The sequence below is a fragment of the Cervus elaphus genome, chromosome 11 (assembly GCF_910594005.1).
Source record: "Cervus elaphus chromosome 11, mCerEla1.1, whole genome shotgun sequence".
NCBI classification, from domain to species: Eukaryota; Metazoa; Chordata; class Mammalia; order Artiodactyla; family Cervidae; genus Cervus; species Cervus elaphus.
The window spans coordinates 56304487-56321846 of record NC_057825.1 but is presented as its reverse complement, the minus strand read 5'-3'; the positions used below and the strand labels follow the sequence as shown (position 1 = coordinate 56321846).

General features: G+C 42.0%; 1 protein-coding gene across 4 annotated transcripts in view; it reads right to left on the bottom strand.

The window, feature by feature from the left end:
* Positions 1–1383: 1383 nt before the first annotated feature.
* The window catches only part of KDM3A (lysine demethylase 3A), a 54746-nt gene continuing 38769 nt past the window's right edge, over positions 1384–17360 (bottom strand). For all 4 annotated transcript variants that reach the window (XM_043917818.1, XM_043917817.1, XM_043917820.1 and 1 more), the window contains exons 17-26: positions 16866–17038; positions 16181–16417; positions 13969–14140; positions 9105–9192; positions 8135–8265; positions 4800–4919; positions 4576–4715; positions 3185–3361; positions 2970–3104; positions 1384–2099 (exon numbers count right to left, since the gene is read on the bottom strand). In XM_043917818.1, coding sequence (XP_043773753.1) covers positions 2019–2099; positions 2970–3104; positions 3185–3361; positions 4576–4715; positions 4800–4919; positions 8135–8265; positions 9105–9192; positions 13969–14140; positions 16181–16417; positions 16866–17038 — 1454 coding nt within the window. In that variant the 3' untranslated portion in view covers positions 1384–2018. The remainder of the gene's footprint in view (positions 2100–2969; positions 3105–3184; positions 3362–4575; positions 4716–4799; positions 4920–8134; positions 8266–9104; positions 9193–13968; positions 14141–16180; positions 16418–16865; positions 17039–17360) is intronic.

Here is a 17360-nt window from a genome sequence, read left to right as displayed (position 1 = left end):
TGGGTTAATTTTCTTTCCTAAGAAATCCTGGTTTTTATCTGAAAATGTCAGTAATGAACAAGGGAAATAATTTTTAGGTGTCTAGACTTATCCCGTCCCTCACCAATCTCTTGATTCTCTGACTTACTGTCAAACCTGTACTTCCCTCTGTCCGGCTTGTAAGTAAACATTTCTCTATAGTTCCTTGTTACTCAAAGATGTATCTTTTTACCAATCTTTTGGTTTGTAAAAGAACTTTTTTCTGCTCCTTAACTCATGTGCTGAATTTCTAATTTTAATCATCGTGTCTCATTTCTGTAAATTCTATTCATCTTCTTTCCCAATCTGGTCATTTCTGGCAATCTCATTCTTTTATCATATCCCATACACCCATTTCTTCATGCATACTAAACGTTTCAGAATATAAAGTACTGGATCATTCCAGAATCTACAAACATTGCAGGTTTAATATAGCAGTTTGCCGGTTTGCATTCACTCTTGCTCATGGGAGCTTTCAATTTTTATATTTGTGGGCACAACACATCTAATTATGAGTAATAAGTCCTTGGAACTATCTCTGGGATTCCTTTGAGGTCTGGCTTGATGGTGACTTCTTCAGTAGAAAATTAAACTTTTCATCTTCTTTTGGCTATTGGAGATTTCTAATCAACAGTGCCAATTCTAGATCCAAAACTGTATAAAGGAGCTTCTCGTAAGACATTCCCAGGGAAGATGTTTCCCACTAATAGATATTTCCATTTACTCTTTTCAGAAAACTTTGTTTTTGAAAGTTCATCCATTAAAGATTTTGGCTTGAGGTGGGTTGGCATTAGGTATGCATCTTTGATTTACCACTCTGAGCTCATAGGTAAAAACCCAGGCTCCAGGCCTTGTCTATGTTATTTGATTTCAATTTAATTCATTTCAGTATAGCTAGAGCTGTCTAGGAGAATCAACAAGGTAGACAAAACTGGCTTCTTTATGAATTTCCTTTCTTCATAGATATGATTATTTTTGATACTAAAGTTTTAAAACTTCTAATAATTTCACTTTCTTTTGTAAACTCTTGAATTATAAAGGGTCAAAAGAGAGACAAAGTATTTTGACCTCTTAACTTTTTAGAATCATTTAGCTAGTCACCATTTGGTTTTTCGGTTAATTCTCATTTCTAAAGTTAGTTAATCAGCAGTGTTTCTTTACAAAAATGTGACAGGAGTTTCCAGTTGGCTGGGGAGGAACTTGTTTCCATGTGAGCACTGTAATACCCACTCAGAAATCACTATAGCATTGAATTTCTGGGCTTTTAAGACAACTTCCTGGCGTAAACTCTTACACTTGTTAACATTGATGAAGTGTGTGTTGACTCTGCCACCAGAGAATAATGCCAATAAACTGAGTCAAAACATTATATGAATACTTTAATGCAAAATGCTTAACACTTAAAATTAGCAAAGCTTCAATTTAAATTAAAACTCCATTTAACTAAAGATGGTTAACCCCAAGAATTGTACAGTAGTTGACTTCTGCTATATAATGCCATTCCTAATGCAATACAGTATAAGAACTGCACTGTTGGTGGTCGCTTCCTCCACTGTTCTTCTGAACCCTAAGGGCTGGGGGAGAGGGTACTCAGACAGACACAACAAAACACAACCCAAATCAACTGTGTGGTGGTTCCTAAGAGTTATAATCCATTTGACTAAACTGTCCAACCACACAGCTGGGGAGTAACTGCAGATGTTGTTCCAGAACTGAGAAGGGGTTCTGTTTTTACAGTTGGGTAGAAGCTCTGCACTAGGTGAGAAGTCACAGTTTTAAAGGATGCATGTTCTGTAAATAGTTACTACATATACACATTTAGTGTCTGTAAACACTAGAAATATACATTAGACAGAGTACCCCCTTACCAGGTGGGTACAGTTTAAAAAAGAAGATGAGGTAACATGAGTCTCAAAGTCCACAGGAATCCTGCCTGAAGAGTTTGAACAGCTGCCAGTAATTCACTTCCAATGTGCAGGGGTAAGGCTCCTCTGGGACCCTCAGGGTTTGCCAAAACTGGATTCACTGGCTTTCAGCATAGCCACCGCATCTTTTACTGCATGGTAGATAACATTCTTCACCTGATTGAAATGAGAGAAAATATGGTCAGTTTACCATTAACTTTAAAATCTGTCAACTGAGAATAAACTTTCCCCCTACCAAGTTCATTACCATGCTCTCGGAACTTAAGACTCAAAATTCAATATGAAACATTAATAATACTTGAAAGGTCCCTAAGATCCTTGAGGCTTTTATACACATTTTAAACCCACGCCTCCTTTGAAGAACTGAAAAGCTCATTCTCCCCCTTCCAGAGGCTTTGATCCTATGTGGCCCTGCCCTCACTGAGTGCAGAGAAAAGCAAGTCCCAGGGTACAGCTCTCTTTTTCAGGGTTTATATATGTCCCTAGTTTTCTAAATGAAATCACATGTTTTAGATAATTCACTACTGCAAGCCTCTAAACCAAAGTGAGATTCCCTTCTGGTTTATTCCTCCTTTGCCTAAGTAGGTAGTAGAACCAGCCAGTTCTTCAACTCACTGTTACCTAGTGTGATATGGCCAAGTTCATGGACTATGTTTTTTGTTGACAGGAAATGAGGATTTATTGGTGGGCATGAGTAAGGAGGGGACAGCACCAAGGTTCTCCTGAGTGCAGGGCCCGCCATTTGTCCAGGGGCCCATGATTAAGGATGTATTTGACTCCACAGTGATCTGGGATGAGCTGCTTTTTCTGCAACCATGTTTTCAAATTCATCCGCATTAAACTTAGTAAATCCCCACTTTTTGGAGATGTGGATGGATCTTCTCGCGGCCAGGGAATTTGAACTGGGCCCTGTGGAGGGCTTCAATCATATGCTCCTTGTTCTACAGCTTGGTATGGATGGACATTCACTGATAAAGGGCCATGAAGCCAGAGTCAGAGAATGCCCGGGATCACAGCTATTTTTACCTGTAATTTATCTTCGTGGTTTGTATGAGTCTGTGACAGATAGCGGAATTCCTGAGTAAGCCAGAAGCAGTGCTTAACATGTTCTGGAGAAACAAAATCTTCAGCCACCTTGATACAGCTATATAAGTTATGAACCTGGAAAACAAGAAGACACATCGTAACACAAGCCCCATCAGCAGTGGATGGAGAATAAAGAGTCCAGTCATGGTTCTTGCCTGATGTGGCGCTCCTGCTGGGATAAATACCACATCTCCAAGAAACTGCACAATAGCCCAGCCTTGAACTCCATACTCTTGTTGCAAACGCTTCCTCAATGATCGGTCTAAATACCAGCTCTGATCATGAATAGGATCGTGGTCGGCGGGGTTTTCTTGACCTTGCTCCTCTGACACCTAGAATACATTCCAAAGGTTATGAAACTGAGTTACGTGCTAGGGCTCCAGGAGGGCATTTGGCCCCCTGAACAATGTGGACGGTCAGTAAACGTCAGGCCTTCTTCAACATAAGCCCTGGCTGGCAGAAAAAGAAAATAGTACTCAAAGACAATAACTGAACGAACCAAGAGGAGACTGAAAGAAAATGTGGGTTCGTCATTTCCTATAAACCATGACTGGCAGTCTGCATTATTTTGTAAATACTGTGTCTGGACAATATTTTGGCCTAGACTTTTGAATGTAAATAGACTCGAGCTCCTTATAAGTAGATTTATTGCCCTGCAGTTCTTAAAAACCTCTAATTCACTTAACAATTTGAGTTATGAAATAGTCCCAAAGATGGCTACAGATGAAACCTGTTTATTCTAGACCAGTATTGGGCAGCACAGACTCAGGGTGACCCTATCAAAGGAACAACATGGTGACCAGCAGGTCCTCTGAAGAACCAAGTTATCCTTAGCAAAAGACATCTTGACTGAAGGAAACACTGGTTAAGGATCTTACTTGGCATCAGGCTACCATGAATATCCATTCCTCATGAACAAATGAAGAGTACTGGCCATAAATATCTACGCTAAAACTAGCAGCCTCAGTGGCGAACAGGTTAAAAACTGAACATGCCCATCTGTGTCTAAAACAAAGGGTTCCACACAGAACCCTTGCCAAATAACCTAACTACTGGAATCTTGGGATCGTCAAAGTCCCAGTATACCTCTCCCATGACCCTTCATAAGTTGATGGCCACCAGTAGGGTGGACAAAGACAACAGAGACCTGAGTAACTTGGAAGACAGCTATCACAGGTGAAGAAATGATACATGGGTTTCTGAAGGGCTTAGGTTTTTAGGGCTGTAAAAACAGATACTATGTGATGATCAGAGGAACTACCATGAAGGTAAAGGCAGAGCACAAAACCCTTCAAATTCACTGGAACATAAAACACAGACATGACAAACAAAACAAGTTCCCCCCTTTTCAAAGATGTGAGCCTAATCATCTAGAAACCAATGATCCTTAGAAACCAGCTTTAGCCTACCCAATCTGAGATGCACAGGTTTAAAGTTTGAGGTTGATTATTCGTCAGTGACCCAGTGAGGTCTAGACATGTAGTAATTAATAATACTGCCGTTCTGCATGCTTCTCTCTTCACATGCCATAGGGTAAGGAGCACACCTTTTTAAGAAATTCTCGTATCTTCTCTGTGTCCTTAGCAGCATATATGTGCCAGAGAGCTCCTGGCTTCTCTTTTCCTTCAATAAATCGCTTTATTGTGAGTTCATCAGAATCTCCATCTTGGATGGTTTTAAGGACTTCTGGAGCAAGAAAAGGCAAATATCAGACTGCGTATGTTCCAGCTCAGAGAGTAAGCCCCACTTTTTTTATGCTTAGGACCCTACCTTCTTCTTGGTCACACTGTCCTTTGGGAATTCCCACATAGACCATGACATTAGCTGCATCAGATACATCTAGGTGAAGATTTGTTGTTCCATATTTCCGATCTTCTGGAGTAATTAATCCTGCAGGCAGAAAAGCCTGAAATTTACTGAAACCGCACAGGCTGCCATAGTCTTTCCCACTCCCTGGAATACTTGGCCACAAACTTTAAAATCTACCTTTCTAAGCAAGGAAGAGTAATAGAACAATATTCAATATTAAGTTATTTTATCCTTTCAACTTTGAATAAATATTAAATGTTTACTTTTGTAAGAATAAAAAAGTAAGTCCTAATATTAGTTTCTGGTGATAGGCAAAATACCTGAAAATCTGGATGAAATTTAAATAAAATATGGATGAAATTAAAAAAAAAAAAAAGGACAAAAGGGCTTTTTAAAAATAAGCCAATATGCTGGCAAAAGAAAGTCAACACTAGAAAGTAGGACTCGGATGGTAAAGTGGACTACTGAGGCTGGGATTTGCCAAAAGGATGTCTGCTCAACCAGGCGAGCTCAAGCTTTCAAGCTTTGGTTGTCACAGCCAAGGACTCTGGGGTAAGACATAAGATGGGGAGTCTAACAGAACACCTCTCTACCCCTGCCCCAAACACAGAAAACTAGGACCTCAAATGACTATGTACTCAGTCACACTTGGATCCCTCAACTATGGAAAAGGTTAAACCAGAGCAGGGGATTCCCAGGTGGCGCTAGTGGGAAAGAAGCCACCTGCCGATGCTGGAGACATAAAGAGTCATAGGTTCGATCCCTGGGTTGGGAAGATCCCCTGGAGGAGGACATGGCAAGTCACTTCAGTATTCTTGCCTGGAGAATCCCATGATCAGAGGAGCCTGGCGGGCTACAGTCCATGGCGTCACACAGAGTCAGAAGTGACTGAAGCGACTTAGCACGCACCCACGAGCCAACGCATGAGGTCCATGCTGGTGCTCATAACAGAGACTAATCTCTTCCCTCAGGAGAAGGCCCATTTGCTCAGCATTCACCTTGAGGCTTGTCAAGCCCGGCGGTTACCTTGGATCCCCATCCTGACATGAGGACACTGCTTCTTGACTGGGCACAGAGCCAAGCATGGCTCAGGATAAGGCTGTTTTCTAACCTGCCAGGCCCTGCAACTTAAGCCCTGTCTTGTTTGGAGGCCAAGGAATTTCTCTCTGGTTCACAGGGGCCTGTGGTTTAGGAGCAGCCAACACCTTATCATTTCAACCTGGGATCATGGCCCTGGGGCTCAGCTAGTTTCCCTTCTTTCCAGTTTGCTGAAATGCCAGCCCTAGGAGTGAGTAAAGCATTAAATATTGGACAAAATCATAGGATGTATGAGATTTTCTTTCAAAGAGTAAAGGAAAAAGTATGAAGACAGGAAATAAGGAAACAACTATGGGAAAAAAATCTGAGAGTGGTTGTAACTTGGGAGACGAGTACATGGGAAGTCACTGTCCTAGATTCAGGTTTTCAGTGCATTTAATTTTCTATAGTAAAAAGTAAACAAGTATAATTTGAGGAAAAAAAAAGCAATGTGATAGGTGGCAACTGAATTAAATGAAGTTTGGAGTGAGGAAAGGTGAACACGTCTCAGAGCGATATCCGAAGCTGCTTGCTGGTTTGGCCAGAGGAACCAAAAACAATGGTCCCAGAGAAAGGATTCCCATAAAATAGAAAATCCTGAAACAAAACACGCCATGGACTTTCAAGCAAAGAACATAAGCAGACATAGTAGGGGCTGCTACGTGACAGACCACTGGGGCTGGAGACTGGTTCAAGCCTGGAAATTAGGAGACTTAAGACCTAGTCCCAGACCTGTTACTAGACGCCCCTTGGGTCTCCTAGTTAGGTCAGTGTCCCCTCTATCATCCTCAAGTCCTGGTTCCTATTTGTAAAACTGCTGGTGGTGGTGGAGCTGGAGAGAGGTTGACTTATGATCTTTCCAAAGAGCCTTTCACTCTACTTTGTCTCACGGAGAAGTCACTGCTCAGTCACCCAACTTTTGAAAAATGACTGCTCATTAATGAGGTTTATCATAAGGTTGAAGGTGTTTGAAAATGAACACATTTTTCCACCCCTAACTGGTTACTCTGAATGGAACAATTTTGATAGGAAAAGCTATTATAGAGTGACAATGCCATCTATCAATTGGTATCTAGGAGGAAAAGACCTCTATCAAGCTATTTAAACCAAATAAATAGACTCATTATATTAAAAACATCTCAGGTAACCACTTCTACCTTATACAGCTTTCTAATTTCTATTAGACCTGGATAATCATGATGTAACATGATTTGTACACCATTTGCTTTAGTAGAAAAATGCTTCCGTTCATGTAAATTTGTTGTAAATTCTCACTGTAAACAGAACACACCCTGCAATCCAGCCATCCAGCTGCTTTGGAAGGCTCAGGGGAAGGTAGCACAGCTGCAGAAAAGGCTGCTGCCCCCCAACACAGGCAGAGCTCTCTAAACTGAGACCTGAAGAGTAAGCGGAAATGGGCTACTGCCAGCGGTGTCCTCTCCCCAGACCACCTCTCAGCCCACCCTGGCAGAACTATCTTGGGCACCTGGACTGTGGGAACTCCCCAAAATAAAGGCCTCTCTGGGACTGTTCCCTGACCTCACTCCGGGTGGTTCCCGGGCAGACTCCACCATAAGAAAAGAATTGGGGGCTGAGGTCCAAGCCCTCACTCCCACTCCCCCAACGGTGTCTGGAAAACATGGCAAAGATGCCAAAGACTCTGGTCTGCCACCCTTGAGTCTGAGACACTGGAGTTGAGATTACGTGAGGAAGGAATAACAATGAAATACAAATTCAAAGAGTATGTTTAATACTAACTTAAATAACTGAATACTACCCACCAGCACAGAACACTGTATTTAAGTGCAGCTGATGTTAAAACAGCTGAAATTCCAGCAGACTGACCTAAATGTCCAGCAACATTAAAACAATGAATAAACTGACATTCATTAAATGATGTACCATCAAATGCAACCACCAAAACTGATCACACTAAAAACCACTGAGCAATATGTAAAAATATTCCTATATAATATGAAGTGTAAGGGAAAATTTTTATTAAAAAATTGCATATGCCCTACAACTGCAATTAAGAAAGGGAAATATACATACACGTGGCCAAGGAATGAAAGGAAATAAGCAATAATGAAGACCACTGCTATGTTAAGGGGTAGGATTACAGACATCTTCTCTCCCTCCCCCAAAACCAATGTTACAAATATTTTAACGTGTTTTACTTCTGTTAATAATCTTTTCAAGTTGGGCCATTTCTTTCTTACCATAAGCATTATACATCTTGGGACCCAGATCTGGCCTAACAAAGTAGTTTGGCAGCCGTGAGGCCAAGTTGAGTTTGCCGTCCCTCCTTGTGTACTCAGGCAGTGGAATGTTGGCCATCAGATCATCAAATCTAGAACAAGAAGACAATGAATTTGCAAAATAAGCTTGCATTTCTAATCACGTATATGTGGAATCTATATATGACACAAATGAACCTATCTATGAAACAGAATCAGAGACACAGACAGACTGGTTGTTGCCAAGGCAGAGGTGGGTGGGAGAGAGTTGAATTGGGAGTTTGGGATTAGCAGATACAAACTGGTAAATATAGAATAGATAAATAACAAGGTCCTTCTGTATAGCACAGGGAACTATATTTAATATCCTATGATAAACCACAATGAAAAAGATTATGAAAAAGAATGGGTGTATATATACACATACATATAATTGAATCACTTTTCTGTATAGTAGAATAACACAACATTGTAATTCAACTGTACTTCAATATAAATGAAAAAAACATTTAAGGTTAGAATTGCAGTGCTTATAAGCAAAGTATTCTTTCTCTCCTACAGCACACAGATATATCAAAATAATCTAGAACACTGCAGACAAAAGATTTGAGCAAAAACTTCCTGATAGGAAGTAACACTAAGGAATATATTATTCCTTAGTTCTGAGGATTCAAGGTTCAAGCGCAAATCAGGAAAACGGATCGAGCCATTCCGCTCTCTTGTCTAAGCAATGTCACTATATTCTACCCAACCCTAACATGCCTGATCTCACTCCTGCCTACAAATGAGTGCATGCATGCCTGAGTCAGCCTCTTCTCTGGTGGAGCACCACAGGGAAACATAGATGATTTTCATTAGTGAGCCAGATTTAAAAGTCAGTAACTTCTTCATCTCACCAGGATCATCATCTCTCAAGAAAGGGACCATCTCTTTCCCCTCCCCATAATCGTACCTGGAGGGCATCATATCTCTAAAATCTTCTCCTGGTGGCCAGTCCTTAAGTTTCAACACCATTGGCTCTTTTTCATTTTTCAAGCGGTCTGAAAGGTAACCAGAATTACTGAATTGTTACTATTCATAACTCGGAAATAGATCAAAATCAATGGCAAATTAGCACTTTATGCCCTAACAATACAAATAAAGTGTATTTGTCTCTGCAAAATCTTTAACCTGACACATTTTGTTCAGTTCAGTTGCTCAGTCGTGTCTGCCTCTTTGCGACATCATGGACTGCAGCATGTCAGGCTTCCCTGTCCATCACCAACTCCCAGAGCTTGCTCAAACTTATGTCCATTGAGTTGGTGATGCCATTCACCATCTCATCCTCTGTTGTCCCCTTGTCCTCCTGCCTTCAATCTTTCCCAGCATCAGGGTCTTTTCTAATGAGTCGGCTTTTCGCATCAGGTGGCCGAAATATTGGAGTTTCAGCATCAGTCTTTCTAATGAATATTCAGGACTGATTTCTTTTAAGATTGACTGGTTTGATCTCTTGTAGTCCAAGGGACTCTCAAGAGTCTTTTCCAACGCCATCTGAACAGTTCAAAACCATCAATTCCGAGGCACTTAGCCTTCTTTATGGTCTGGTTTTCACATCTATACATGACTACTGGAGAAACCATAGCTTTGATTATATGAACCTTTGTCAGCAAAGTATTATCTCTGCTTTTTAATACAATGTCTAGGTTGGACATAGCTTTTCTTCCAAGGAGCAAGTGTCATAATTTCAAGGCCACAGTCACCATCTACAGTGATTTTGGATCCCAAGAAAATAAAGTCTGTCACTCTTTCCATTGTTTCCCCATCTATTTGCCATGAAGTGATGGGACCAGATGCCATGATCTTAGTTTTTTGAATGTTGAGATTTAAGCCAGGTTTTTCACTCTCCTCTTTCACCAAGAGGTCTTTTTCTTTTTATTCCTCCCCTTTCATCAAGAGGCTCTTTAGTTCCTCTTTGCTTTCTACCATAAGGGTGGTGTCATCTGCATATCTGAGGTTATTGATATTTCTCCCAGCAACCTTGACTCCAGCTTGTGTTTCATCCAGTCCAGCATTTCTCATGATGTACTCTGCATATAAGTTAAATAAGCAGGATGACAATATACAGCCTTGACGTATTCCTTTGCCAATTTGGAACCAGTCTGTTGTTCGATGTCTGGTTTTAACTGTTGGTCTTGACCTGTATACAGATTTCTCACGAGGCAGATAAGATGGTCTGGTATTCCCATCTCTTTAAGAATTTTCCACAGTTTGTTGTGATCCACACAAAGGCTTTAGCGTAGTCAATAAAGTAGATGTTTTTCTGTAATTTTCTTGCTTTTTCTATGATCCAACAGATGTTGGCAATTTGATCTCTGGTTCCTCTGCCTTTTATAAAACTGGCTTGAACATCTGGAAGTTCTTGGTTCACGTACTGTTGAAGCCTGGCTTGGAGAATTTTGAGCATTACTTTGTGTGTGAGAGGAGTGCAATTGTGCAGTTGTTTGAACATTCTTTGGGATTGCCTTTCTTTGGGATTGGGATGAAAACTGACCTTTTCCAGTCCTGTGGCCACTGCTGAGTTTTCCAAATTTGCTGGCATATTGAGTGTAGCACTTTCACAGCATCATCTTTTAGGATTTGAAATGGCTCAGCTGGAATTTCATCAACTCCACTAGCTTTGTTCATAGTGATACTTCCTAAGGCCTACTTGACTTCGCACTCCAGGATATCTGGCTCTTGGTGAGTGATCACTCCATCGTGGTTTTCTGGGTCATTAAGATCTTTTTTGTAGAGTACTTCTGTGTATCCTTGCCACCTCTTCTTAGTATCTTCTGCTTCTGCTCCATTCTGTCCTTTATTATGCCCATCTTTGCATGAAATGTTTTCTTGGTATCGCTAATTTTCTTGGTGATCTCCAGTCTTTCCCATTCTATTATTTTCCTCTATTTCTTTGCAGTGATCACTTAGGAAGGCTTTCTTATGTCTCCTTGCTAGTCTTTGGAACTCTGCATTCAGATGGATATATCTTTCCTTTTCTCCTTTACCTTTCACCTCTCTTCTTTTGATATACAAATATTAACTTTTAACATTCACATCCTGCAAATTACCATCCATTTTATTTATTCAGTGTCAAGAAATCCATTACACCCAGCAAGGAAGTAAAATAAAGATCACTGACTAATTTGTATTAGAGCCCTGTCTTCTCTGAATTCTCTTTGAGAGCCCTGTCTCAAACTGCTTCTTTGAGATTTCAGCTGCTCCCTTTTGTCCATGTTACATAGGTAGTGTTTTGATAGATCCGGTCTCCTCCTATACAGTATTCCAGAAGAAGCAAGCAGCTTCCCAAATAACAAACAGCACAGCACTTTAACAATCAAAGGTCACAGATGTCTAGAAACCCCCATTTTCTGAGGCCAGCATGAAATAGAAATGACTTCTTTTGCTCAGAGAGACTGAAGCAACCTGATGTTCCGTCCGGAGACAGTGGGCCCACTCAACCACCCTCCAACCCCGCCCCCACCCCATCTTCTGGATGATACATAGAGGGTTTAGTCAGACTATTTTCCTGTAATAGACAATTAACCATTGCAGGTCATGTCAAGGAACCAAGAACCTTTAACTGAAAAAGATAGGCTGAAATTATGATTTATAGCCATGACTCATTATGATTAACAGCAATGATAACTATTATTTCACACCTCTTACTGTGTTCTAGTCTCTGCTAAGTGTTTTAAAACTATTTAGTTCTTACAACTCAATCCAATATCCCAGTGACTCCTGGCACTACGTAATATTCCTACTTTTGGACGAGGAAATTGACTGAGATCAATTGACTGAAAGATGACTGAGGTCATCCATTATTAAGCAGTAAGAACTGAAACTGGAACCCAGGCTTGACTTCAAACCCTATATTCTTGAGGACTAATGTCTGTATACAAGTGTTTGATGGTCAACCAAGTACTTTCTCATAATCTAACTTAAATAGTGCACAACAAACACAGGAAAATACAGGGTACAGTGTTTGCTCCGAACATCAGTGACATTTCAGTGTGGGTGGTGTGCTGGGGTCTGGGCAGAAGAATGATCAATATGGAAAAGGCAGGCTGCCATGGACTTTGGGGCACCTTAACCATCTGCAGGCATGAGGAAGTGTGAGCCCTAGAAAAATGAAATTAGCAACTTCACATACACAGCAAGTACATATCAAGAGTCAGGATCTGAACCCAGGCCTAACTGGAATGCACACTGTGGTATGTGTGCCTCTATATCCCCTTTTGCCGACAAAGGTCCCTCTAGGCAAAGCTATGGTTTCTCAAGTAGTCATACAGGAATGTAAGAGTTGGACCATAAAGAAAGTCGAGCACCAAAGAATTGATGCTTTTGAACTGTGGTGTTGGGAGAAGACTCTTGAGAGTCCCTTGGACTGCAAGATCAAACCAGTCAATCCTAAAGGAGACCAACCCTGAATATTCACTGGAAAGACTGATACTGAAGCTCTAATACTTTGGCCACCTGATGTGAAGAGTCAACTCACTGGAAAAAACCCTAATACTGGGAAAGATGGAGGGCAGGAGGAGAAGGGGGCAACAGAGGATGAGACGGTTGGACAGCATCACTGACTCAATGGACATGAGTTTGAGAAAACTCAGGGAAGACAAAAGAAGACAGAGGGGCCTGGCATGCTGCAGTCCATGGGGTCACAAAAGTCGGACATGACTGAGGAACTGAATGACAACAAGATCCCCTTTCAAAGAACCTGCTGCCCTCACAGCTTTGTGGTCAGCCTCAGCTGCAGAGAGCTGCCCTGCCAGGTCTTGCCCTTCCCAGGGCCTGAGGGAGGTGAGGGGATACAGGCCCTAACTCTTCCTCACTTTAGCCCAGTCTGAGACCATGAGGGGCAACACTTGCTCCAGAGCTCCCTGGCAGGTGTGCCAAGGCTTCACTAACTCTACACTGCACCTGCCTCCTCTTTCATTTCATAGACTTTGATTCCCAGCTAAACATCTAACGTCTGAAACTCCACCTTAACCTTCATGTGTGGAAACCCCCATCCCACTCTACTTAAAAGTCAGCTATACCTGGTAATAAAGTCTGTTCAAAGTGTGGGCCATAACCTGTAAATGTGAGTAACAGGCGAAAAGGAAGCAAGAGATTACAAGGTAAAGGTATGCCTTAAAAGAATGAGAACGAAAAAAGAGCAAATTTGAATTGAGAGTCTACAGAATGAACTGGCCAAACCCTCTCGAGGGGGCGGGAGCCTGATGACACGTGCTGGGGCTCACAGAGCACTTGTAAACAAACACGTTACTGACTGGCCAGTCACATAAAGCGCCAGCCTCAGCACCAGAAACACGGCCCCCTGACCACCATTGTCCCCCTTGCCCAAGTGAGGAGGCAGTAACCAGGCTCAGCTGTGTGAAAAGGATTCATTCTTTGGCACTTTCAGCTCAGCTTGTCGTGTTAAACATACTGACAATCTTCTTGTTAAATAGCAAAGCTACATAAAACCACCACCCTGGAGGCACAAGCCCTGGTTCTGTTTTTCCCGCCCCTCGCCATTGGGCACACGTCTGTCACAGGACAGACAGGGCGTCACCTGAAGAAGAGGTGACTAAAATCTCACTCTCAAAGGAAATACCAAGAGAATCTGCCTCTGTTCAAATGCACAGAATCTGTAAAAAGAAAGGGAGGAGGAGGTAAGAGAGGAATTTTAAACTCCAGACTCATAGAAAATAATGCTGCTCCCACTGAAGGACAGTCGGCTCCTGCTGCTCCTGAGCCCACCCACCCCCGCCCTTTTCACACCCTCAGCCCCTTAAAGAGTCTGTAATACATACTCGGAACATCTTCAAAGCCATCCCAGAAGTCTCCTACTGTGGCTCCTGTGATGATTTCATTGGTTCTGCAGTTAACGAGGTCAACTTCCTGGTTTCCAAACTCCCTCCTGAAGGACTCCGGTTTCCAGAGTTCAGTGTTCAGCTTATGGTGCACTCCTGACACCATCACTGGCTAGGAGAGGAGAATGAAGACTTCGGTTTGAATTCCCCCAGCCCTGTCCCCTCTCCTGAGGCCACCCCTCCTCAAACAGCTGCTGATTTTTTCTCTGCGGCTGGTCCTTAGGCTCAGCTCCCAAAATGACATCATAGTCCTCTGTGTTCCCACAGCATTTCATGTCTTCGCTTACCTGCTACACACAACCCTTGCTCTCAAATTAACTAGCAAGCTTTGAAAAGGAAGGATCACACCTTCTGACTCAGATCCCATGATTCACAGAACACCAACGCCACGGCTCAGGGCAAGGGACATGCAGGAGAGACAAAGGCAGCAAGAGTGCCCTGTTGGAGGGGGGTGTTGCCACTGGCCTGCAGCCTCTTGTTAACCAGCCAGGAACATGACCCTGAGATCGCCCAGTCTTTTGGTTACCCAAGATAGGCCAGAAGTCCTCAATTTCATGTGAAATAGCCTGACTAAAATATTAGCAACAAGTTCAACTTTTAAAAACCATTATGTAATCCTAAAAAAACCAAACAAGACCTACTGTACAGCTCAAAGAACCCTTTTCAGTGCTCTGTGATGACCTAAATGGGAAGGAAATCAAAAAAATGGGGGATATATTTATATGGCTATCCCCATGACTCAGCGGCAAAGGATCTGTCTGCCATGCAGGAGATCTGGGTTTGATCCCTGGGTAGGGAAGATCCCCTGGAAAAGGAAACAGCAACCCACTCCAGTATCCTTGACTGACAAATCCTATGGACAGAGGAGCCTGGCGGGCTACAGTCCATGGGGTCGCAAAGAGCTGAACATGACTAAGACACTAAAACGGGAGCATTATAGCTGATTCACTCTGTGTTAGTACAGTAAAAACTAACACAACAATGGAAAGCAACTGTACTCCAATAAAAGTTACCTAAAACAAACAAAAAATCAAGCAAGTCATTACATAATCCAAACAAAACATTTCAGTGGACTGTATCCAGTCTGTCATGAGAAAATCTTGTTAGTAAACAGGACTGAAAAAAATTTTTTTTGTTGTTAAACAGATACATTTTTCTATTTGGCAATTCCCAAGTCCTGGCCTTGTCCAAGAGCAAACTATCCCTTTAGCGAGGATTCTGTTTGGCCCGGAAGAGAAGACAGAAATCCAGAAAACATAAACCAACAGAAGAAAGCGAAGAAGCAGGTCCACAAAGCCAAGCATCACCTAAACTATCAACCAAAACTTAAGATGGAACATCACTGCCCTTTAAAGCAAGCTCCGGCCTGGGAGACTACACACCAGTTCCAGGCTGACACTACATGGCTCAGGGCCACCTAAAATTGTCTTCAGTACAAGGTTATAATTCATGGAAGAGGGACGCCTGATTTTTATCCTATTTTGTCTAATCCCCCAAACTTCACCAGCCTCAGTCATACACCCAATTCTCCAATTGACATTTACCACATAAGAATCACTGAGCCCAGAAAGCACTCATCAAAAATCCAAAGACAGGGCTTCCCTGTGGTCCAGTGCTTAAGAATCCGCCATGCAATGCAGAGGACATGGGTTCAATCCCTGGTCTGAGAAGATCCCACATGCTGTGGAGCAGTAAAGCCTGTGTGCCACGACTACTGAGCCCGAGCACTACAATACTGAAGCCTGTGCTCTGCAACAAGAGAAGCCACCGCAATGAGAAGCCTGCACACAACATCAAAGAGTAGCCCCCACCTCTGCAATGAGAGAAAACCTATGTGCAGCAATGAAGACCCATCACAGTCAAAAACAATAAAATAAAAAAATAAAAGATCCAAAGATGACTGGTTAGAAGCAATCCAAACAAAAACCTCACCAGAGAATACAGCCCAGGAAAGTTTGTGGTAAAAAGAAAGACTCAGCCACATTCTGATTGTATTCACCCTAAACAGTATAGTACAGAAAAAAAGAGAGAAAGTATACAGCACTTAAAATCCAGGAAGGGGGGAGGGGAGGGGCTGTGGGGTGAGGGTGTCAGAAGTCTACCAAAGGCACTGGGAAGGGGCTGTGCTGGGACCGGGCAAGAGGCCCCTTACCTGCCCTTGTTTCCAGCACTCCCTGAACACATTCCAGTTGCTCTTGTTGTTGGGATCTTGCAGGCAAAGCAGACGGTTATCACACAGCCAGTAGTGGGGAGTGTCAAAGCCCAGAATGCTGGGCTTGATGGTCAGTCCTTGGGGCCTCTTTGATAAATCAGAGCAGGTCTTATTTTGTACCAAAGAGGCAAAGATGTCATCAAGGATTTTTGGTGTATTCTTGAGTCCATTTTCTGTCTGAATTTGAAAAAGAACATAAGTCTTAAACATGTCATTCCCTACCATCAATAAACCCTATATTTCTATAACAGTAGGATGAGTACATGTTACACACTCAGGGAAGAACCCAGGCCAGGACTCTCACAGAGGTTAAGTCTTCTTCCTCTACCTGACATCACAACTCTCAGAAGTGGTACACAAAAAAGTGTACCCATCAGCCAAGAATTAGAATCAGCCCATCAGTATACTCAAAAGCCTATCAGCCAAGAATTAGAAGCTGTGAAGCCCATCTGCCAATGATACAGCCTCTGTACCCATGAAGAAGAAAGCAATGGACTCACATCCTTCTTTCTACTTTCTATTTTAGTTTCTCTACTCTCTTCTACTCTGACTCTGTTCATCTTTATTGGGGGGGGGGGGAGGGGGCAGGGTGGTGAAGAGCATAAACAGTAAGATAAATACATACCTTTCCTGTAGAGGAATTCAAGAGATTTCGGAGGAAACCCGAATTGTTGTTGCTTACAGGTGTCAAAATTGTGCTGTTAAAGGTGTGGAGGACTGTGCTGGATTTGCTCAAGGGGGGGAGCGGCGGAAGGCATTTGATTTCATTCTTTAAAATTGGCATCGCTGGTTGCTTTTCTAAAAAGGAAACCAAAAACATCTAGATGAAAAAGTGTTCTGAAAGGCAGAGCCCTTACTAGTCTTCTATTAACAGAATTACTATGGAACCAGGAAACTTAAGAGGATAAATACTAATGATATTATTGATTTTGATAAGGATTTCCAACTGCTATTACATATATATATACACACACATATAGTATATATATATATAAAAACATTCAATACCCAAAGTGATACTATGGTAAACTGTAGTTTTTATTTGTTCCTGTATGTAAAATACAACTGATTTTTGTAAATAACATTGTAACTATCAACCTTGATAGTATTTATAAATACA